This window comes from Hyperolius riggenbachi, chromosome 11 (genome assembly GCF_040937935.1).
Source record: "Hyperolius riggenbachi isolate aHypRig1 chromosome 11, aHypRig1.pri, whole genome shotgun sequence".
Taxonomy (NCBI): domain Eukaryota; kingdom Metazoa; phylum Chordata; class Amphibia; order Anura; family Hyperoliidae; genus Hyperolius; species Hyperolius riggenbachi.
Genome location: NC_090656.1, coordinates 249,117,129 through 249,142,747, shown reverse-complemented (window position 1 = coordinate 249,142,747; position 25,619 = coordinate 249,117,129). Strand labels below are relative to the sequence as shown.

Here is a 25,619-nt window from a genome sequence, read left to right as displayed (position 1 = left end):
TATTCTCAATGCCTAATCCAAACCCCCTTCCTGACACCTAACCCTAAACCCCCCTTCCTGACGTCTAACCCCTACCTGACGCCTAACCCTAAACCCCCCTTCCTGACGCCTAACCCTAAACCCTACTTCCTGACACCTAACTAGAGATGAGCGTAATGACCTAATTACGATTTTGCGAAATTTCGCGTAATTAGTGTAATTACGATTATGGCCGTAAGTACATAATCGTAATGAAGAAGGATTTCGCGAAATTTCGCGTAAGCGTAATTTTCGCGTAATTTTCGCATTACAGTCGTATCATGCCGTAATTTCGCATTAAACGCTACCGTAATTTCGCGTTAAACCGTAACGCTCCGTATAATATAAAAAAGCCGCCGACTTTAAGGGTTAATAGCAAAGCCCCCTTAAATGCTAAGAGCCTCAAATTTGGAGAATATATTAAGGAGATCAGGAGGAATAAGAGGAAATTTTTTTTTTCAAAAAGACCTTATAGTTTTTGAGAAAATCGATGTTAAAGTTTCAAAGGAAAAATGTAAACATTTAAAAACCCGCCGACTTTAACGGTTAATAGCAAAGCCTGCTTAAAGTTTAGGAACACCAAATTCCCAGGGTATATTAAGGGGATCAGTGGGAATAAGAGGAAAAATTTTTTTTTCAAAAAGACCTTATAGTTTTTGAGAAAATCGATTTTTAAGTTTCAAGGGCGAAAATGTCTTTTAAATGCGGAAAATGTCAGTTTTTTTTGCACAGGTAACAATAGTGTATTATTTTCATAGATTCCCCCAAGTGGGAAGAGTTTTACTTACTTCGTTCTGAGTGTGGGAAATATAAAAAAAAAACGACGTGGGGTCCCCCCTCCCAGACCTCTTTAACCCCTTGTCCCCCATGCAGGCTGGGATAGCCAGAATGCGGAGCACCGGCCGCGTGGGGCTCCGCACCCTGACTATACCAGCCCGCATGGTCCATGGATTAGGGGGTCTCGGAAGGGGAGGGGCAGCCAAGCTTTCCCCTCCCCCTCCGAGCCCTTGTCCAATCCAAGGACAAGGGGCTCTTCTCCACCTCCGATGGGCGGTGGAGGTGGAGGCCGCGATTTCCTGGGTGGGGGGGTTCATGGTGGAATCTGGGAGTCCCCTTTAAAAAGGGGTCCCCCAGATGCCCACCCCCCTCCCAGGAGAAATGAGTATAGAGGTACTTGTAGTACCCCTTACCCATTTCCTTTAAGAGTTAAAAGTAAATAAACACACAAACACATAGAAAAAGTATTTTAATTGAACAAAAAACATAACCACGAAAAAAGTCCTTTAATATTCTTAATTAACCATTAATACTTACCTGTCCCTTTAAATAAATGATCCCACGCAATATCCTCGGAAATGTTCTATCAGTTACAATGTAACAAAGTTATTATGTAACAACTTTGTTACATTGTAACTACGCCGCACCCGACGCCACTCGCCGCTCAGCCGCCGCATACGCGTCCGTGCAGGACGCTAAGTCCCCGCAGCTCCCGCTGTCCACCCCGCCCACATCTGTCACCCACATGTCACCCACATGTGGGTGACATGTGGGTGACATGTGGGAGAGGCGGGGAGGGCAGCGGAGCCGGCGGGGACTTAGCGTCCTGCACGGACCCGACAGAGCTCTGAGCTATATAGCTCAGAGCTCTGAGAAGCATCTTTGTATTTGGGCTCCAAGGAGCCCCATTGGTCCTTAGCAGACCAATGGGGTTCCTTCAAATCAGAAGGAACCCCATTGGTCTGCTAAGGACCAATGGGGCTCCTTGGAGCCCAAATACAAAGATGCTTTCGAGAGCTCTGAGCTATAGCTCAGAGCTCTGTCGGGTCCTGCAGCGCAGACGCGGCGGACGCGGCGGCGGTGAGTGACGTCGGGTGCGGCGTAGTTATAATGTAATGTAACAAAGTTGTTATATTGTAATAACTTTGTTACATTGTAACTGATAGAACATTTCCGAGGATATTGCGTGGGATCATTTATTTAAAGGGACAGGTAAGTATTAATGGTTAATTAAGAATATTAAAGGACTTTTTTCGTGGTTATGTTTTTTGTTCAATTAAAATACTTTTTCTATGTGTTTGTGTGTTTATTTACTTTTAACTCTTAAAGGAAATGGGTAAGGGGTACTACAAGTACCTCTATACTCATTTCTCCTGGGAGGGGGGTGGGCATCTGGGGGACCCCTTTTTAAAGGGGACTCCCAGATTCCACCATGAACCCCCCACCCAGGAAATCGCGGCCTCCACCTCCACCGCCCATCGGAGGTGGAGAAGAGCCCCTTGTCCTTGGATTGGACAAGGGCTCGGAGGGGGAGGGGAAAGCTTGGCTGCCCCTCCCCTTCCGAGACCCCCCAATCCATGGACCATGCGGGCTGGTATAGTCAGGGTGCGGAGCCCCACGCGGCCGGTGCTCCGCATTCTGGCTATCCCAGCCTGCATGGGGGACAAGGGGTTAAAGAGGTCTGGGAGGGGGGACCCCACGTCGTTTTTTTTTTATATTTCCCACACTCAGAACGAAGTAAGTAAAACTCTTCCCACTTGGGGGAATCTATGAAAATAATACACTATTGTTACCTGTGCAAAAAAAACTGACATTTTCCGCATTTAAAAGACATTTTTGCCCTTGAAACTTAAAAATCGATTTTCTCAAAAACTATAAGGTGTTTTTGAAAAAAAAAATTTTCCTCTTATTCCCACTGATCCCCTTAATATACCCTAGGAATTTGGTGTTCCTAAACTTTAAGCAGGCTTTGCTATTAACCGTTAAAGTCGGCGGGTTTTTAAATGTATACATTTTTACTTTGAAACTTTAACATCGATTTTCTCAAAAACTATAAGGTCTTTTTGAAAAAAAAAATTTTCCTCTTATTCCTCCTGATCTCCTTAATATATTCTCCAAATTTGAGGCTCTTAGCATTTAAGGGGGCTTTGCTATTAACCCTTAAAGTCGGCGGCTTTTTTATATTATACAGAGCGTTACGGTTTAACGCGAAATTACGGTAGCGTTTAATGCGAAATTACGGCATGAACGAAACGCGAAATTTCGCGTTGAAAATTACGCTTACGGTATTTTCAATTACGATTTTAAGGGCAATTTCGCTACGCTAATTTCGCATCGTAATCGCAAATTTCGCATGCGTAATTATAGTAATGCGAAATTACGAAAATTTCAGCTCAACTCTACACCTAACCCCTTCCTGACACCTAACCCTAAAACCCTCCTTCCCGATGCCCAATCCTAACCTCCCTTCCTGACGCCTAACCCTAAGACCCCTTCCTGGCGCCTAAATCTAAAAGGTTTAAGGTACACTGCCCCCCCCTGACATTTGTGTGGCTCAGCCATCAATTAATTCTTTATACTTGAGGTTTAACCTGCAGAGGACAGTGTCATGCCGATGGCAGCCCCAGGACCGCCTAACGCCGATCGTTTAGAGTCCTGGGGCTGGCTTTTGCTGGAGATCGCACGCATGTTGCGCGTGCATCTCTGCTTGGTAGGCGGAGCTCCACTCCGCCGTTAGTCTCCCAGCGGCGATAGGAGACTGTTAGACGGCGAAACTGCCATCTATTTAGTACGTACAGCGCTGCTATCTAAGCAGCTCTGTACAGGGGACAGCCGTGTCACTTGGCTGTCCCCTCTGCAGAGGGACAAAAGCGATCCACTGTGATAGGCTGAAGCCTATCACAGCCGATCGTGCTGATTGGCTGGCGGGGGGAGGGAGGGGGAAGAGGAAAAAAAAATTGTAAAAAATATTACAAAAATAAAGACAAATATTTATAAAAAACAAACACCTGAGGTGCGATCAGACCCCACCAACAGAGAGCTCTGTTGGTGGGGAGAAAGGGAAGGCGCGGAATCACTTGTGTGCTGAGTTATGCGGTCCTGCAGCTAGCCCTTAAAGCTGCAGTGGCCATTTTTGTGAAAAATGGCCTGGTCTTTAGGGGGGGGGGGTGAAGCCTGTGGTCTTGCAGAGGTTAATAACGTGCAACTTCTGTTCAGACGTTGAAGAATTGCAGACAGAATTATTTGACGCTCTCTTACGTTTTGCCGTAGGGTGTGGCGAAGTCCTCCAGGCAACTCGGGGAGAGATCATGATGGAGGGATACCCGTTTAATGCGCACTGTGAATGGAGCATTCAGGTCACCCCTGGATATACTGTAGAACTCAGGTAGGTCAACCTTTTAATCCTATATCCTGGGCAAGTCAGAAAAATAAAAAAAACATCTTGATGGTGGGCATACACCATACAATCTTGATTGCGGAATCTTATGAATTAACTCAGACTACCCAGCAAGTGTGTAATGCTGGGAACACACGGTTCGTTTTTAAGGTGATAAGATGGTTTGATAGGTAATTTCTGACATGTCCGATCACCCTTTCGATTCTGTGGCCGCTCGTTTTCTGGTAGAAGTGAATGGAAAAAGATAAGAAAAACAAGAGGAAGATAAGAGAATTGAGAGCTAATATCGAGCGGCAAAAACGATCGAGAGCAGAAACGCACGGCAGAAACGAACCGTGTATTCCCAGCATAACAGAAAATCTAATGCTGGGAATACACCATGAGATTTTTCAGTCGATTTACTGTCCGATCTTATTTTCGATCGATTTTTCTTATCTTTTCTTATCAATTTCCATTCACTTCTATGAGAAATTGACCAGAAAAACGATCAAAAATAAGATCGGACATGTCGGAAATTATCTATCGAACTATCTATCTGCTGAAAAAACGTATGGTGTATTCCCAGTATAAGGGGCTACAAAGGACCCAAACGCCCTCTTACTAAAATTGCCTTCTTAAAACAGAAGGTATTTGCAATAATTCAGATTGGAGTGAGCATATATCTCCCACGATGCATCACTGCTGAAATATGCAAATCATCCTTTTTGTCCCTGTAAGCTAGCCACACCTCCAGGGCCGCTGGAATGCAATGATGTGTCAGCTTGTTAATTGCATGCCTCCCAACTTTTTGAGATAAGAAAGAGGGACACTTAAGCCACGGCCCTGCCACATCCCTGATCATGCCCCTGTCACACCCCTAGTCAAATCAAATCAAATCAAAGATAGCTTTATTTGCATGACCAAGATTCATTACAGGTATTGCCAAAGCAAGGGGGAATAGGGGACATGGAAGGGGGTGGGGCAGGGGTACAGTGGGTAAGCAGTCTGTGGACATTATTTTAGGTTTACAGTTCCGTTATGCTCCTCTCAGTCTGTGGCTAGAGTTGGGCCGAACGGTTCGCCTGCGAACGGTTCCATGCGAACTTCCATGGTTCGCGTTCGCGTCCCGCAGGCGAACCTTTGCGGAAGTTCGGTTCGCCCCATAATGCACTGAGGGTCAACTTTGACCCTCTACATCACAGTCAGCAGGCACAGTGTAGCCAATTAGGCTACACTAGCCCCTGGAGCCCCACCCCCCCTTATATAAGGCAGGCAGCGGCGGCCATTACGGTCACTCGTGTGCCTGCATTAGTGAGAGTAGGGCGAGCTGCTGCACACTCTCTCTCATAGGGAAAGATTAGTTAGGCTTAGCTTGTCCCTGGCTGCATACCTGTTCTGTGAACCCACCACTGCATACCTGTACTGTGAACCCACCACTGCATACCTGTTCTGTGAACCCGCCACTGCATACCTGTTCTGTGAACCCACCACTGCATACCTGTTCAGTGAACCCGCCACTGCATACCTGTACTGTGAACCCACCACTGCATACCTGTACTGTGAACCCACCACTGCATACCTGTTGTGTGAACCCACCACTGCATACCTGTTGTGTGAACCCACCACTGCATACCTGTTGTGTGAACCCACCACTGCATACCTGTTGTGTGAACCCACCACTGCATACCTGTTGTGTGAACCCACCACTGCATACCTGTTGTGTGAACCCACCACTGCATACCTGTTCTGTGAACCCACCACTGCATACCTGTTCTGTGAACCCACCACTGCATACCTGTTCTGTGAAGCCACCACTGCATACCTGTTCTGTGAAGCCACCACTGCATACCTGTTCTGTGAACCCACCACTGCATACCTGTTCAGTGAACCCGCCACTGCATACCTGTTCTGTGAACCCGCCACTGCATACCTGTACTGTGAACCCACCACTGCATACCTGTACTGTGAACCCACCACTGCATACCTGTTCTGTGAACCCACCACTGCATACCTGTACTGTGAACCCACCACTGCATACCTGTTCAGTGAACCTGCCACTGCATACCTGTACTGTTCAGTGAACCCGCCACTGTATACCTGTTCTGTTCAGTGAACCCGCCACTGCATACCTGTACTGTTCAGTGAACCCGCCACTGTATACCTGTTCTGTTCAGTGAACCTGCCACTGCATACCTGTTCTGTTCAGTGAACCCGCCACTGCATACCTGTTCTGTTCAGTGAACCCGCCACTGTATACCTGTTCTGTTCAGTGAACCCGCCACTGCATACCTGTTCTGTTCAGTGAACCCGCCACTGCATACCTGTTCTGTTCAGTGAACCCGCCACTGCATACCTGTTCTGTTCAGTGAACCCGGCACTGCATACCTGTTCTGTTCAGTGAACCCGCCACTGCATACCTGTTCTGTTCAGTGAACAGTTTGGTGTGTCAGTGTGAAGCAGTACCTTAATTACACTACCTGATTGATGTATACACATGCAAGATGTTTTAAAGCACTTTAGGCCTGTCATTTAGCATTCAATATGATTTCTGCCCTTAAAACGCTGCTTTGCGTCAAATCCAGATTTTTCTCGGGGACTTTTGCCGTGTATCCCACTCCGCCATGCCCCCCTCCAGGTGTTAGACCCCTTGAAACATCTTTTCCATCACTTTTGTGGCCAACATACATTTTTTTTTCAAAGTTCGCATCCCCATTGAAGTCTATTGTGGTTCGCGAACTTTAACGCGAACCGAACCTTCCGCAGAAGTTCGCGAACCCGGTTCGCGAACCTAAAATCGGAGGTTCGGCCCAACTCTATCTGTGGCATGCTGTGACATAGTGTGCAGCGATTGTCACTGTGGATTCCTCTAGTCACGCATACCATAAAGATTTCATAAGAAATAAGATGTTGTTTTATAATTCAAACCACACTGGTCCTTTCTATCCTGCTTCATTTTCCTTCATATTAACATTTTAAAATAAGAAATATATCAATTTAATGGGAATAAAGTTTAGAGTCAATCAAACATATTTTTTAGTAGAGATATATATTTACATAGAAAGAGGGACAAAGCCCTGAAAGAGGGACAAATGAGGAGGGAAGAGGGACAGAGCTCCCAAAGAGGGACTGTCCCTCCGAAAGTCGGGAGCTATGGTTAATTGTACAGAGCCACAATAATCCAACATGCATACAGACTGTTTTGGACTGGTTTGATCCTCATCAGTGCAGGGCATGAATTAATGTGGCTCTGCAGGGTAGTGTTGTCCGGATCATGAACGATTCGGATCTTTGATCCGAATCTATTTTGTGAGTCGAATCATCCGAATCATCAAAATGAGTGATTCGGATCACAAAGGGGGCGGGGCCAGGAGCGACACGCCCCCCCCTCTCAGCGGGCAGCGGGGTCCTGGAAGCAGAGCAGAGATGGATCGCTCTGTTGGAGGGGAGGCAGCCTTGCACAGCCACAGGTATATCAGAGAGAGGGGACATGGGTGCCACTGCCAGATATGTGTAGACAGAGGCGGTACAAGGTCCTCCAGCACCCAAGGCTGAGACACCAAAGTGCGCCCCTCCATCCCTCCCACTCCAGCCGTCACACACTGATTGCTATTACACTAAGAGGGCCACAGGGCCCACAACCTCCCCAACACCTTAATATCTAGTTATCTGGCTTGCAGTCACTGCTATGTATCCCCTTTTCTTATTTCTTTCTGCTTCATACACAATTAGGAAGGACAGCTGAATGAATTGTGTGCCCCCTCCTACACTGCGCCCTGAGGCTGGAGCCTCTCCAGCCTATGCCTCGGCCCGGCCCTGTGTGTAGAGCACACATACTGGCTGCAATGTGCTGCTGATTATAGGCTGTCTGTTCCGTAGTGCTGCACAGTGAACACATTGGAAGCTTTTGGCTCAGCACAGCACAGCTCAGTAACTTTGCTGGCACTGTGATTGCTGTGCAATATGATCCTCCTGCACTCGCTCTAAACAGCTGCACTTCACTTCTGGGAATGCTTTGGGGAATGCTTTCTATCACTGTGCGACGTTTGCATGGAAAGTACACAGATGAGCATATAGGTGAAATACATGTAAAGCATATGATTGCAGCATGTGGGTATTGTGTGCAAACATTTCTGCTCTCTGCTCGTCCCTCCTCCCTTCTCTGTCCACTCCCTGCCCTCTGTCCATCTTCTCCCCTTCTCTGTGTATCCACCCCCCTCCCCTTCTCCTGTCCACAGCAGGGAAAGACCTGTCCTGCTATTTATTTCACCCCCGAATGCTTCTGTTGTAAAATAATCCGAGATTCGGATCAAAGATCCGGATCTTTTCAATGATCCGATTCGAATCATCGGGATCATTGAAAAGATCCGAACTTCCCATCTCTACTGTGGGGTAGGAGGACTTGAAACACCCAGAGTTACAGATTACCCAGCAAGCTCCTGGTGAACCAGAACTCCCAGGAGTGTGTAAGGGGCTACAGAGGACCAAAAAGCCCTCTTACTAATATGCTTTGGAAAACAAACGTTTGCCTTCCTAAAGAATACCTAAGCACTTATTAAAATTTTAAAATGGGGGAGCAGACATGTGTAGGAGTCTCTCCTCACGCCCTCTCTCCTGTTCCCCTTCCGCTAATCAGGAAGTAAAGAGAGAGCAACGGACACAGAGAAGCCCGGCTTCTGCTCTTATTCTGGAAGGGGGAGGGGAGGGCGTTGAAGGGCCCGAAGTAAGGGAGGGGGGAGTCATGTCTACCTCCCCATGGCTGTCTGTGCCTGCTGCTCCCACCTCCTGTGCTGCACCCCGCCCACGAAAAAACCCAGACCCCACAGGCTTCTCTCCTCGGGGCCCCCCTTCAGTGTCATCCACTACGGGGTTGATTGTTACGCCGCTGGCTAGAATTACGCCCCTTGCAAGTAATCCATAATCCATACCAGAGAACGTCAATGCAATTCCCATAGCTGCCACTAGAGGTCATCATCCCCTAACGGAAATGTTCTCAGTTCCGTTATAGCTGTATAATGTATAAATTAGCAGTTCTGCATACCTGGATTTTAATTTAAAGAATGTTAACAAAATTATTCAACCAGCCATTGCGGCTTAAAGTGGCCATTCACTTACAGACGGTCACAAGATGGACCGACAGGCAGATCCCTCTCTGACTGGATCTGACCATAGTGGGATTTATTAACAGTTCCACGTTCCGAATTTCGCCTTCGGAATTTGGCAGCACAAAAACAAAAATTTGAAAATTGCTGTGTTCTGGGTATCAGGTTCTGTTTATCCATTGAAGTCTATGGTGCCAATTTCCATGAGCAAAACCCCCGTCCATGCTTTGACACTGTTAAAAAGACCCTAAACTGAGAAGGATATGGATTTTTCCTTTTAAAATAATACCAGTTGCCCGACTCCCCTGCTGAGCCTATGTCTCTAATACTTTTAGCCACAGCCCCTGAACAGACATGCAGATCAGGTGCTCTGACTGAAGTCAGACTGGATTAGCTGCATGCCTGTTTCTGGTGTGATTCAGACACTACCGCACCCAAATAGATCAGCAGGACTGCCAGGCAACTGGTATTGTTTAAAAGGAAACATCCATATCTCTCTCAGCTTAGGTTCCCTTTACGATCAGGGTAACGTTGCAAAAAAAAAAAAAAAAAAGTTTTTTTTACCAAGACCATGTCGTTTTTGAGAAAATCTGTTTTATAGGAATAATAGGCCTGTTTAACACTGGCGATAAGGCCCGATTCACATCTGCGTTTTTTCCCGGATCGGGCCATCTGTATCTGGGAAAACGGTCCGTGTTTTACAACCAGTAGGCTGTACAACCTCCACTTTCATTGGTTACTATTTTGCTGCAAAAACCTTCGGTTGCTTTTCCGCTGAGCGAAACGGTCAGAAAAATTGGGTCCTGCTGCATTTTGCTTTTTTTGTCCAATCAGCGGAATGGAGCACGGAACCGTACGGCCGTTTCCGTTGGCAAAACCTAATGTGAACCGAGCCTTAGTGGCAAACCGATCCGAGAAAACGGATCTGATTACCGGTTGACCGCATCGGTTTTCACTCCGTTTGCTGTTCTGCTGCTTCCGCTCTCAAGTGGCTGCGCTCAAGAGCTGCAGTCACTGGGACGCGCTCAGGAGGCCACCATGCAGTGTAAGGGAGTCTTGCCTTGAACTCCTTACTGAATAGGTACTGACCTAGCCAGGATTCCAACCCTGGTCTCCCATGTCAAAGGCAGAGCCCTTAACCAGTACTCTATTCAGCATGTACTGATGAGCACCAGAAAGTCAGAAACAGGCTTGTCTGCATGTGGGGTTGATGCTGCTCTGTAAAATTTAAAGCTATAGGCTTGCTATACACCAGTGGTCTTGGATGCTAGCCTGGCTTCGGGGGGTCAGTATAATCGCTGTGCCCAGGGGGTCAGTATAATCGCTGTGTCCGGGGTGTCGGTATAGTCGGGTGTCCGGGGTGTCTGTATAATCGCTGTGCCCAGGGGGTCAGTATAATCGGGTGTCCGGGGTGTCGGTATAATCGCCGTGTCCGGGATTATTATTATTATTTATTATTATTATTAGATTTATATAGCGCCAACATATTACGCAGCGCTGTACAATAAATAGGATTACAGACAATGATAACAGGGGTGACAGAACAATACAGGTAACAGACCATAGATACAATACAGGTAATAGCAATAAGATACACAACACAATGCAGATAATAGTACAATGCCAGATCATACACTGGAGTGGTAGTGGTAAAAAATTACCAGTTCCAAATTCTGGGTAAAGTGCACACAGTCAAGTATGATACACAAGGGAAGAGGGCCCTGCCAAAGGCTTACAATCTAGAGGGAGGGGCTGGTGACACAAAAGGAGGGGGTGCAGCAAGAAGTTATTGGCAGAAAGGATTAGGGTAGTGTCGAGTTGATGTAGGCCTCCTTGAAGAAGTGAGTTTTGAGTGCTTTTTTGAAGGTGTTGAAGGTGGGAGCGAGCCTGATGGGCAGCGGGAGAGAGTTCCACAGGATAGGGGCAGCTCTAGTGAAGTCCTGCAGTCTGGCATGGGAGTGCGAGATGCGTGGGGTGGTTAAGAGGAGGTCGTTGGAGGAGCGAAGTGGGCGGCCAGGTGTATATCTGCTGACCAGGTCAGAGATGTAGGTTGGGCAGGATGTCGGTATAATCGCTGTGTTCAGGGTGTCGGTATAATCGGGTCTCCGGGTTGTCTGTATAATCGCCGTGTCTGCGGTGGTCAGTATAATCGGGTGTCCGGGGTGTCGGTATAATCGCTGTGTTCGGGGTGTCGGTATAATCAGGTGTCCGGGGTGTCGGTATAATCGCCGTGTCCGGGGTGTCGGTATAATCGCTGTGTCCGGGGTTCGGTATAATCGCTGTGTCGCAGGGAGAATGCAATGAGCGTACATCAGGCTAGATTGGACAGCGCTGGTGACTTGTCTCCCAGGAGCGAGCCGCTAGGTTGTTAAGTCACACTTCATCCTGTGAGTCGTGACTGCTCTGCCTCCCTGGGGACTCTGGAGAGGAGGGGGAGGGGGGTCTTCACTCCTCATAGCAGCTAGTGCTCCTCTGTGTCCGCAGTTTAATCCTGCCTCCGCTTCATGCGAATCACGCGAGCGCTCTTTATCATGAACAGCAAGTTCCCACAGACAGGTGATCGTCTCCTCCGCAGTGGGAGTCACCTGCGGTTTTTGCGCCCGAGACGCACTCATCCCTCTGCTACTCACAATTGGCCACAATATGTTTTCTAACCAGAAAAGTTTATTAGCACAAAAAAATCCCAGAAAGGTTTACAGCGGTAACTTCTCGCAGAGGCAAGCGTAACAGAAAACAAGCAGGTACATAAATTCAATGAATTCGTAACATCTGAAAATTGCCAATTCCTGGGAGCAGGACATACAAGGAGAGAGAACACCAAGAGTACAGGAATTAAATCCATATCCAGGTGAGGATGTATGTAGGGCATAGAAAGCAATGGCAGCCATATCCACGCTCACATATTGTGGGGAACTATGGCTATGCCACTACTTTAACACACCATCAGGGCCGGTTCTAATAACAATGGGGCCCCCGGGCAAGATTACCCCCCCAATAGACACCCCCCCCCAACCCCCAATCAAAAATCGGCAGTAGGGACCCTTTGTTGCAGCCAAATTTCCACCCAAGGACCCTGAGGCAGGGGCTGACACCATCTGGCTCAGCTGAAGACTGCAGGGACACCCGGGAACAACAGTTAAAGGGAACCAGAGAGGAAGCACCCTTGTGTATTTTACCATGTATATCAGTAAGAACATTAGAGAAAACACTTACCATGCTCTCTGTTTCATCCTCACTGCTAAAAGTGTCTGTTAACAGCAGTCACAAGAATCCCAGACTGAGCAATTAAATCTGGCTTTGCTGGGAGTGATTATTGCTGAGTCATTATAGCAAAGCCACAAGGGGGCAGGCTTGGGCTTGAAATAACACCACAGAAGACAGACTTAGCTATAATCTTTCTGTAGCAAAGCTAGACGGAGCAGCCTGACTTCTCAGTCAGGGATTCTTATCAGAGGTGATAACAGTCAGATTACACAGAGAACAATGAAACAAAGGGCAGATTAGGTGTTTACTGTCATGTTCCCACTGATTTATAAGGTAAAATACACCAGGGTGCTTCATCTCTGGTTCTCTTTAAGTTGGGGAGAGACACCTTGGGGGCCTCTATAGGCTCTGGGGCCCTAGGACAATTGCCCCCTTTCCCTCTATGGTAGCGCCGGGCCTGCACACAATGACTCCTTCTCATTCTAAAGTAGCCCACCCTCCATTCCCTCCTGCGGACCATACTAGTCCCTTAACTGTAATAACCCATAATGTGAAGGGCCTTAATGCGCCACAAAAGAGAGGTCTCGCCTGTCAGTACTATAAGCATTAGAAAGCAGACATTATATTCCTGAAAGAGACCCATTACGTCCAGAACAAGGAACCTAAATATTGGCACAAGCAATACCCTCAGACTTACTTTGCCTCATCTCCTCATAAAAAGTGTGGCGTGGCCATAGTCCTACACAAGAGACTTCACTTTACAGTCAGGGCCGGTTTAAGCAACAATGGGACCCCAGGGCAAAATAAACCTCCCAACAGATACCCCGGAACAAAAATCGGCATTAGGGGACATTTTTTGCAGCTGTTATAGTCAGGGTTTGAAGCCCCAATCGGTCGGAGCTCCACATTCTGGCTATCCCAGCCTGCATGGGGGACAAGGGGTTAAAAGGTTTCAGGAGGGGGGACCCCACATAATTTTTTTTTAAAAAAATTCCCGCACTCTAAACATAAAAAAAAAATTGGGAAAATAGGAAAACATGCCAGGGATCTTCATACAGCCATATTGCGGCTGCATAGCGATCCCTGGCCAAAGTGCTGCGGCTGCGTATAGGCCCCCTGAAAACCCAGTCAGGAAATGTATTGCTCTTTCTTTTGATGCATGTAAAATTACACTACCGTTAGGTTTGCTACTAAAAGTGACATTTACCGCATTTAAAACTATACTTTTTTCCTTCTAAACTTTAAAATCGATTTTCTCAAAAACTATAAGGTCTTTCTGAAAAAAATGTTTTCCTCTTATTCCCAATGATCTCCTTAACATATCCTGCAAATTTAGGGTTTCTAGCATGTAAGGTGGATTTGCTATTAACCATTAAAGTCGGCAGGTTTTTAAATGTGTATTTTTTTCCCTTTGAAATTTTAAAATCAGTTTTCTCAAAAACGATAAGGTCGATTTGAAATTTTTTTTTCCTCTTTTCTCTCAAATCATTTTATTAGATAAACCAAATTGACAATGACAAATAAGGTGAACATTTGTGGCAATCCACAGTAAAACCTTATTTACACTACTTATTGATGGTAACAGATAGTGTAGGGGTGAGACAAGTGTGGATGCAATATCAACAAGGGGTGTTTCCACTTTGACAGAACTTATATGTATCCATAACAATATTGTTATCCTATAGACTATATGAAAGGGTGAAACTCTTTTGAGAGTACCTTAGAAAGAAGTAACATAGGCTGTTACTCGGTTAGTTAGGGAGTATTAGTTGAGTTAGTCGGTACATAGGTGTGAAAATTAGTAAGAGGTGTTATCAGGTTGATTGGTTTTATTGACTATAACATACATAGTGGTCTGTGTATCCAGAGAGATGAGCAGTAGTTTGATGCAACTGGGGAGAGTATACATAGTCCTAGTTTTATATGCTTTGCCATATGTTGGCCATAATGCGAGTTAAGCCATGGTTTCCAAATGTCCAGAAAGTGTGAGGGGTCTTCTTTCAGGGAGTCCGTGAGGTATTCATTGAGGCAGATGTTGTTGATCCTTTGAATTGTTTTGTCCCAAGAGATAGTTTTGGAGAGCCACGCTTGAGCTATTTGTATTCTCATGGCGGTGGCCATTTTGATCAGCAAGAGGTTCTCCTTGTGTGAGAGTGCTGTTAGTTTGGTATTAAGTAGCGCATTGAGGGCTGAGGGAGTCAGTTGCTTATGGAAGAGACCTGAGCAAATTGAGTACATATGGGTCGACAAGCCTGCCACAACCGGGCACGACCACCATATGTGGTAGAAATCACCTATTTTGTTGCAACCTCTAAAGCAATTAGGGGAGCCTTTTGTGTTGTATTTATGGGATCTAGAAGGAGTAATGTATGAGCGGAGCATGACTTTGACTGAGGTTTCTGTGAGGCTAATATTGTTTGAGCATCTAGCTGTGTTTTTCCAAATCTGTTCCCATAGGTTTTGGGATAGTTCCATACTCAAGTCCCTTTCCCATAAACTCTGATACCTAAGTTTAACAGACACTGAGTGGTTAGTTAGTAGATTATAAATATAAGAGATTGGGCTCATAATCTTTTTATGCTTTTGAATTTCTAGTTCCAGAGGAGTGATGGGGATATTGCTCTCTTGGGGCCACCATGATTTGATACAGTGGCGTATTCTCTTAGTGGGATATCGTATGTCTCTCTTAGGTGTGAGTACGGTATAAGTTTACCTTCTATAAATAGATCCTGGAAAGTAAGGAAACCCTTAGATATCCACCAATTCCAACTTCCCTGATGGAGGCCCAGGGTGAAATTTTTTTTTCCTCTTGTAGCCACTGGGGGCCCCTACAAGCTCTGGGGCCCTGGGGCAATTGCCCCCTTTGCCTCTATGGTAGCACCGGCCCTGTTTACAGTTATACGTTCAGAGATCCTGAGGGTAGATTTCTGATTTTGGTTGGCGAGTCTAATGGTTTACAATTAACTTTGGTAGCTGTCTATGCTCCCTCAGAAGGTTTGCGTCCATTCCCCTCTAAACTCTCCTCCAAGACCCTCTCCCATAGAGAGGGTAAACTTATCATAGCAGGTGACTTTAACGCTGCTTTAGATGGTTCCCATGGTCGTACTAGATCTCCCCCCTAAATGTTTTCTCAAATGTTTGTCTGACGTGGGATGTCTGGAGGGGGCTACACCCTGGGGAGGGGGGGACACACTTTTTACTCCAACCCACATGACACATATCCAATTCTCCAATTATACTTAATAACTGGGGGTGATATGGGACAGACACGGGTCAGGGCTGACGGCAGCCATAGCTAATTAGTCCAGTCCAGAGCAAACTGCATCATCAAATAATTCTCATCATCAAACTGAGAAGCTCACCTGCTCCTGTTATAAAATAACATTAATTGGAAGTAATTAGGCTGGAATTTGGGAGCGAGGAGAAGATCACACACCGCTGCCGCGGGTCTCATTATCACGACGCACCTTCCTCCTGAAGATTACTGTGATTATCAGTCCCAGCCGCTTCAACTCATTAGGCAAGCTGGGAATTCACTTTAAAAAGAGGAAGGCAGAGGCGAACGCCGCGCTCTGAAATGACTCATTAATCTAGCGAGGTACGAACGCTCATTAGCACAGATCAATGATTTCACAATTAAAGTGAACCTGTTGTAACCAGCTATTTGTAACCGCCTGACCCTTCACACTAAAGGCCCGAGCACACTTGCCATAATGGTCATCCTCCAATACTATCATTCTTGTCATTGTGGACGGCCCTTCCTCCTACAAACATGCTATTTGTGGATCTCTGTGCCACTATGTAACTATAGCCATCAGGTATCATTTTCCAACGTGGCCAATTAGTAACAAGATGTAGGCAGATATCAGCGGACCCCAGTGGCGTAACTAAAGAGTTTGGGGCCCTGGTGCGAGCTTTACATGGGGCCCCAAGCACTGTATTGATATGGAGCCCCAAAGCCTTCCAAGGACAGCTGCAGTGCCAGAGAGATGTAATCCGAGTGCACACCAAAAAGCGTAATCGCAAACGCTCAGTACTTTTTGAAGTGATTTCTCTAGGCGATTCTAGGCACGTGCCTAGTGCTTTTCTAAGCGTGCCTAATGATTGTTGGAGCGTTTTGGTGTACCATTTGTTATTTTTTTTGTTACAGGAGAGCTCTAACTGAACAGCTTGTGTAACAATGCTTAGAAAACCCCTCTGATCTGTCGCTTTTCAGAGCGATCTTCCACTTTCCTATACTTTGAGGCTGAATCGCTCCAGAAATCAGCAGAAATGCTGCAGGACCTGGGTTTGCGTTTAGGGAAAAAGCACATCGCTCTGGTGTGCTCCACCCCATTCAAATACATCAGCCAAGCGCTTTTCAATGCGGAAAGCCGATTTCTGGAATTCTGTGTAAATTGGAAGCTCACCCTTCCTGTGGAGCAGATATACCCCATTGTAAATTCCTGTCTAGCCTGCCCAGGTTGGTGTTGGCTCCTCCCTACTTGCTTCGAGAAGTGGCTCCTCCCTCCCTGCTTAGAGAAGTGGCTCCTCCCTCCCTGCTTACAGAAGTGGCTCCTCCCTCCCTGCTTACAGAAGTGGCTCCTCCTTACCTGCTTGCAGAAGTGGTAAGCAGTGGCTCCTCTCTCCCTGCTTGCAGAAGTGGCTCCTCCCTCCCTGCTTACAGAAGTGACCCCTCCCTCCCTACAGAAGTGGCTCCTCCCCCCCCTGCTTACAGAAGTGGCCCCTCCCTCTCTACAGAAGTGGCTCCTCCCTCCCTGCTTACAGAAGTGGCTCCTCCCTCCCTGCTTACAGAAGTGGCTCCTCCCTCCCTGCTTACAGAAGTGGCTCCTCCCTCCCTGCTTGCAGAAGTGGTAAGCAATGGCTCCTCCCTCCCTGCTTACAGAAGTGGCCCATCCCTCCCTACAGAAGTGGCTCCTCCCTCCCCTGCTTACAGAAGTGACCCATCCCTCCCTACAGAAGTGGCTCCTACCTCCCTGCTTGCAGAAGTGGCTCCTCTCTCCCTGCTTGCAGAAGTGGCTCCTCCCTCCCTGCTTGCAGAAGTGGCCCCTCCCTTCCTACAGAAGTGGCCCATCCCTCCCTACAGATGTGGCTCCTCCCTCCCCTGCTTACAGAAGTGCCCCCTCCCTCCCTACAGAAGTGGCTCCTCTGTCCCTGCTTGCAGAAGTGGCTCCTCTCTCCCTGCTTGCAGAAGTGGCTCCTCCCTCCCTGCTTGCAGAAGTGGCTCCTCTCTCCCTGCTTGCAGAAGTGGCTCCTCCCTCCCTGCTTACAGAAGTAACCCCTCCCTCCCTACAGAAGTGGCTCCTCCCTCCCCTGCTTACAGACGCATTATAATAATGCCAATAGTGATGAGCAGAATACTGCCTGGCAATATACAACCCCCTGACTCAGGGGAGGAATCTGATTGAACCAATCAAAGCCTCTAGCTGCAGGTTAATTACCAAGCCTCCCGCTAATTAACTGGCAGCGGCAGGCTTTGATTCTTCCCTCCAGGCGATGGAAATTGATGTTGGGGGGATTTTTTTAATCATCGCTAAATGAACCTTCAGTTCCCTTCCTCCGCTGTAGCGTCAGGTTTTCTCCTCCGCCTTTCGTCAGGAAAGGGTTAACTGCGGGCCCGCCAGGGACTACGCTTCATTAAAACTACACGGTCTCATTACCGCCCTTACTTCCACGCCGCCATTAATTAGCCGTCTCCGCGGCGGCCCGGCGTAGTGCTAATGATGGCCGCCATGAAATATTAAACGTCCCTGTCGGCGGGAGGATCGTCTGGTAATATGTGGCATATTGGGGCGAGATTAATAACGTGTCTGGAGATGGAATCAGACGGCCTGATAGGAAATGAGGAATGGAAGCCTCTGGTCCGCTCCTCGCCGGCTCCCCCGCCGCTCCTCCCTTTATTAAATTAACGGTATTAGCTACATTAGGAATTCACTGAGATCCAATACTTTTACTGCAAAGAGACCCACTTCTGTCTGAAATACTTTTTATTAACAGTCTGCTAAGTAAGTGAGGTGCGAACGCCACTGCTTGATGAGAGCGCCCTGCTGTCCGCTCTCCTGCCTTGTCTGCCTCGTGCTCTGAAGCCCTGATAGGTGCAAATCAGCAGAGGAAGTCAGTCCCTTGCATTTACTTTATCGTTGATTTATAAAGCGCCAACATATTCTATGGCGTTGTACAACCTAACATGGAGTACATACAGACAATGGTATACACCAAAAACACTGGTACATAATACAGAATTGGTAGATACAGTAATGACAGTGACAAATGTAACACGATGAATAAAATGTATAACAAATTCTAAGACACAAAAGGAAAAGTCGATTCAGGGCTACTTCATATTATAAATCGTCAGCGCAAGCGCTGATCGCTTTTGTAAGCGCTTCCTGAGCAATTTCCGATTTTTAGAAGCGGTTTTCTAAGCGCTTTTTTGATTTGAGTTTTCTTCCTGCAGACAATCTCTTTGACCTGAAACTGAATATCAGTAATGTTATTATTTTATAAAAGCGCTCAGAAAATCGCTTAGGGCTCTTTCACATCAGAGCTTGCGTTGGAGAACGCTCAAAGCATACGTTTTGTTGTATGCCTTTTACTGCGTTTTGATATGCGTTGCACTGCAGTGAGTGTGCGTTTTTAATCCGTTTTCAATCCGTTACAGCACATAGAAAAACGCAGGTAATTTTTTTTTCTTTTAGTTGTCAACTTTCTACATTGTTCCTCTGTTGCATTCTGGGACTGATTGCCTGCGTTAACGGATTAAAAACGCGCATAGTGTGCGTTTTACATTGACTAACATTGTAACGCATAAAGCTAGCGTTGGCCAAAAAACTGCGCCTGGGTGCAGTGCAACGCAACGCACAAAAAGGCTGCGTTATATGTGAAAGCTAAAATGAAAGTCTATGGACTTTCATTTCACCTTGGGTAACGCAAACTTTATCCTTTGCGTTGAAACGCAGAAAATCTGCCCTAATGTGAAAGAGCCCTTAGCCAAGCGCTTTTTAAGGCACTTAGCGAATTTCCTATACCTTTTATTGACTCGCAAACGTTCAGGAAATGGCGCAGGAGCCACATTTGCAATTGTAATGAAAGCTCATCGCTCATGTGAGAACACTCACTTTGAGAAACATTACTCAAGCGCAAAAAGCGCTCATAGTGTGAACAAGCCCTGAAAGACACAAGAGAGCCCTTGCTTATAATTATTGTAATTTAATATTTATATATCGCTGACATATTACGCAGCGTTGCACTGAGTATATTGTCTCGTCACTGACTGTCCCTCAGAGGAGCTCACAATCTAATCCCTCCCATAGTCACATGTCTAGGTATGTATAGAGTTGTGTATGTATCGTGGTCTAGGACCAATTTAGGGGGAAGCCCATTAACTTATCTGTATGTTTTGGGATGTGGGAGGAAACTAGAGTGTCCGGAGGAAACCCACGCAGACACGGGGAGAACATACAAACTCCCTGCAGATAGTGCCCTGGCTGACACCCAGCGCTGCAAGGCAAGACTGCTAACCACTACGCCACCGTGCTGGCCAATCTAAGAGAAAAGGAAGTAAACAAGAGGTGGTGTAGTATACAATATGCATAACTAGAGGCAGTGGGGTTGATTCACCGTAACAAATAGCACGCCTTATCTGAGTTAACACGCCTCATCAGAGTAGCATAGCGAGCGCTACAAAATTATGCCTGCTATATTGACAATGACGAGAGCTCCACTTGTCCTGCCCTGAGCCCCTGCAGGTCCAATCACCTTAAAGGACATTATCCCCGAACTCTGATTGGCCCAATAGGATGCCCGTCACTTGACAGGAAACTTGATAGGCAGCCTATTGGGCCAATCATAGTGCAGGGATAATGTCCTTTAAAGTGATTGGACCCGCAGGGGCTTAGCGCGGGACGAGTGGAGCTCTCGTCATTGCCAATTAGCAGGCATAAGTTCGTAGCGCTTGCTATGCTACTCGGATAAGGCATGTTTACTCTGATAAGGCACGTTATCTGTTATAGTGAATTAACCCCAGTGTGTTTTTAGGTCACGAGTTTCAGAGTAGCTTTTGAAGATTTCAAAGGTTGGAGAGTGACGGATGTGTGATGGAGAGGGAAATCCAGAGGGATTATCGAGTGGTGTATGGGCACCTTAAGCAAATGGTAGCAGAAGACTGAAGCAGGAAGGAGTTGCGTACAATTTCAGGGATGGATCTAAGGGGGGGGGGGGGGGGGAGGTCTGGCGGGTCTCTTGCCCCAGGCGCAGTTTGTTGAATTCTTAAAAAGGCGGCAAAATGAATGGCAGTTTAGGCACCAAAACCTGACCTTTAGGCACCAAAACCTGACCTTTAGGCACCAAAACCTGACCTTGCCCCAGGCGCAACTTGGTCTTGATCCGTCCCTGCAATTTGCATACAATTTTCATTCAAGACGCAATGATCTGCACCCTGTTGACCATCTCTGTTGGACACATTACTGACCTCCAAGTAACGGGAGGTGAGATAACCGCCTCATCTTCTGTCTCCTCCCGCCAGGTTTGCCATGCTGAGTGTGGAGTTTGACTACATGTGCCAGTACGATTATCTGGAAGTCCGAGACGGCGACAGCATAGACGGCAAAATCATCAAACGCTTCTGCGGGAACGAGAGGCCCCTCCCCATCCGCAGCTCGGGGAACGCGCTGCACCTTCTGTTCAGATCGGACGGCTCCAAGAACTTCGATGGGTTCTACGCTACCTATCAAGAGGTGACAGGTAACCCTAACAGGTCCAACTGTCAGGGAGGGGGGCGGTGCCTAAGCTATAGAGTGCAGTACTGGACTTGTCAGCACTAGTCCGGATACTGGTCTTTTTATATTTAGTAGGACTTTAATGGAAAGAAACATTTACATGACAACAGGCTGTCCATGCTGTAATATTCTCCCTCCTTGTGTGGTGTGTCTTTCAGTGTGCTCCCCCTCCCCCTGCTTGCACGACGGGACGTGTATCGTGGAGAAGACTGGCGCTTACAAATGTGCTTGTTTAGCGGGATACAAAGGAAGACACTGTGAAAGCGGTAATTCTTTACATCTCTTTATTAGATTCAAGTAACCTTAACACGAACCTTCCTACCGATACCCCTAACACTAACCTTTCTACCGATAGGCCAAGCACTAACCTTCCTGCCAATACACCTAACAGTAACCTTTCTACCGATAGGCCAAGCACTAACCTTCCTGCCAATACCCCTAACACTAACCTTTCTACCGATAGGCCAAGCACTAACCTTCCTGCCAATACCCCTAACACTAACCTTTCTACCGATAGGCCAAGCACTAACCTTCCTGCCAATACCCCTAACACTAACCTTTCTACCGATAGGCCAAGCACTAACCTTCCTGCCAATACACCTAAACTTTCTACCGATAGGCCTAACACGAACCTTCCTACCGATACCCCTAACACTAACCTTTCTACCGATAGGCATAACACTAACCTTCCTACCAATACACCTAACACTAAACTTTCTACTGATAGGCATAACACTAACCTTCCTAACGATACATCTAACATTAACCTTCCTACCGTTACACCTAACACTAACCTACCTACTACCGATAGGCCTAACACTAACCTTTCTACCGACACACCTAACACTAAACTTTCTACCGATAGGCCTAACACTAACCTTCCTACCGATACACCTAACACTAACCTTCCTACCGATACCCCAAACACTAACCTTCCTGCCAATAGGCCTAACACTAACCTTCCTACCGATAGGCCTAACACTAACCTTCCTACCGATACACCTAACACTAACCTTCCTGCCAATACACCTAACACTAACCTTTCTACCGATAGGCCAAGCACTAACCTTCCTACCGATACATTTAACATTAACCTTCCTACCGATACACCTAACACTAACCTTCCTACCGATACACCTAACACTAACCTTCCTGCCAATAGGCCTAACACTAACCTTCCTACCGATAGGCCTAACACTAACCTTCCTACCGATACATCTAACACTAACCTTCCTACCGACACACCTAACACTAACCTTCCTACCGATACCCCAAACACTAACCTTCCTGCCAATAGGCCTAACACTAACCTTCCTACCGATAGGCCTAACACTAACCTTCCTACCGATACACCTAACACTAACCTTCCTGCCAATACACCTAACACTAACCTTTCTACCGATAGGCATAACACTAACCTTCCTACCAATACACCTAACACTAAACTTTCTACTGATAGGCATAACACTAACCTTCCTAACGATACATCTAACATTAACCTTCCTACCGTTACACCTAACACTAACCTACCTACTACCGATAGGCCTAACACTAACCTTTCTACCGACAAACCTAACACTAACCTTCCTGCCAATACACCTAACACTAAACTTTCTACCAATAGGCCTAACACGAACCTTCCAACCGATACCCCTAACACTAACCTTTCTACCGATAGGCCTAACACTAACCTTCCTACCAATACACCTAACACTAAACTTTCTACCGATAGGCCTAACACTAACCTTCCTACCGATACACCTAACACTAACCTTCCTACCTATACCCCAAACACTAACCTTCCTGCCAATAGGCCTAACACTAACCTTCCTACCGATAGGCCTAACACTAACCTTCCTACCGATACACCTAACACTAACCTTCCTGCCAATACACCTAACACTAACCTTTCTACCGATAGGCCAAGCACTAACCTTCCTACCGATACATTTAACATTAACCTTCCTACCGATACACCTAACACTAACCTTCCTACCGATACACCTAACACTAACCTTCCTGCCAATAGGCCTAACACTAACCTTCCTACCGATAGGCCTAACACTAACCTTCCTACCGATACATCTAACACTAACCTTCCTACCGACACACCTAACACTAACCTTCCTACCGATACCCCAAACACTAACCTTCCTGCCAATAGGCCTAACACTAACCTTCCTACCGATAGGCCTAACACTAACCTTCCTACCGATACACCTAACACTAACCTTCCTGCCAATACACCTAACACTAACCTTTCTACCGATAGGCCAAGCACTAACCTTCCTACCGATACATTTAACATTAACCTTCCTACCGATACACCTAACACTAACCTTCCTACCGATACACCTAACACTAACCTTCCTGCCAATAGGCCTAACACTAACCTTCCTACCGATAGGCCTAACACTAACCTTCCTACCGATACACCTAACACTAACCTTCCTACCGATAGGCCTAACACTAACCTTCCTACCGATACACCTAACACTAACCTTCCTACCGATAGGCCTAACACTAACCTTCCTACCAATACACCTAACACTAACCTTCCTACTGACACACCTAACACTAACCTTCCTGCCAATAGGCCTAACACTAACCTTCCTACCGATAGGCCTAACACTAACCTTCCTACCTATACACCTAACACTAACCTTCCTGCCAATACACCTAACAATAACCTTCTTACCAATACACCTAACAATAATCTTCTTACCAATACACCTAACAATAACCTTCTTACCAATACACCTAACAATAATCTCCCTACCGATACGCCTAACACTAACCTTCCTACCGGTACACCTAACACTAACCTTCCTACCGATAGGCCTAACACTAACCTTCCTACCGATACACCTAACACTAACCTTCCTACCGATAGGCCTAACACTAACCTTCCTACCAATACACCTAACACTAACCTTCCTACTGACACACCTAACACTAACCTTCCTGCCAATAGGCCTAACACTAACCTTCCTACCGATAGGCCTAACACTAACCTTCCTACCTATACACCTAACACTAACCTTCCTGCCAATACACCTAACAATAACCTTCTTACCAATACACCTAACAATAATCTCCCTACCGATACGCCTAACACTAACCTTCCTACAGGTACACCTAACACTAACCTTCCTACCGATAGGCCTAACACTAACCTTCCTACCGATACACCTAACACTAACCTTCCTACCGATACACCTAACACTAACCTTCCTGCCAATAGGCCTAACACTAACCTTCCTACCGATAGGCCTAACACTAACCTTCCTACCGATACATCTAACACTAACCTTCCTACCGACACACCTAACACTAACCTTCCTACCGATACCCCAAACACTAACCTTCCTGCCAATAGGCCTAACACTAACCTTCCTACCGATAGGCCTAACAATAGCCTTCCTACCGATATACCTAACACTAACCTTCCTACCAATACCCCTAACACTAACCTTCCTACCGATGCCCCTAACACTAACCTTCCTACCGATAGGCCTAACAAAAGCCTTCCTACCGACACACCTAACACTAACCTTCCTACTGATATTCTTAACACTAACCTTTCTACAGATAGGCCTAACACTAACCTTCCTACAGATAGGCCTAACACTAACCTTCCTACAGATAGGCCTAACACTAACCTTCCTACCGGTACACCTAACACTAACCTTCCTACCGGTACACCTAACACTAACCTTCCTACCGATACCCCTAACACTAACCTCCCTACCAACACACCCAACACTAACCTTCCTACCAAAACACCCAACATTAACCTTCTTACCAATACCCCTAACACTAACCTTCCTCCTGATAGGCCTAACACTCACCTTCCTACCGATACACCTAACACTAAGCTTCCTACCAGTACACCTAACACTAACCTTCCTACCGATACCCCTAACACTAACCTTCCTACCGATACCCCTAACACTAACCTTCCTACCGATACACCTAACACTAACCTTCCTACCGATACCCCTAACACTAACCTTCCTACACCTAACACTAACCTTCCTACGCCTACACCTAACAATAACCTTCCTACACCTAACACTAACCTTCCTACCTGTACACCTAACACTAACCTTCCTACCGATAGGCCTAACACTAACCTTCCTGCCAATACATCTAACACTAACCTTCCTCCTGATAGGCCTAACACTAACCTTCCTACCGATACACCTCACACTAAGCTTCCTACCGGTACACCTAATACTAACCTTCCTACCGATACCCCTAACACTAACCTTCCTACCGATAGGCCTAACACTAACCTTCCTACCGATACACCTAACACTAACCTTCCTACCGATACCCCTAACACTAACCTTCCTACACCTACAC

The 25,619-nt window shown here is 46.6% G+C and overlaps 1 protein-coding gene across 1 annotated transcript in view; it reads left to right on the top strand.

The window, feature by feature from the left end:
* Positions 1 to 25,619, top strand: part of PAMR1 (peptidase domain containing associated with muscle regeneration 1) — a 129,098-nt gene that overhangs the window by 49,505 nt on the left and 53,974 nt on the right. The window contains 3 exon segments of the mRNA XM_068260519.1: positions 4,066 to 4,180; positions 20,999 to 21,216; positions 21,410 to 21,517. Of these exon segments, the coding sequence (XP_068116620.1) occupies positions 4,066 to 4,180; positions 20,999 to 21,216; positions 21,410 to 21,517 (441 nt within the window).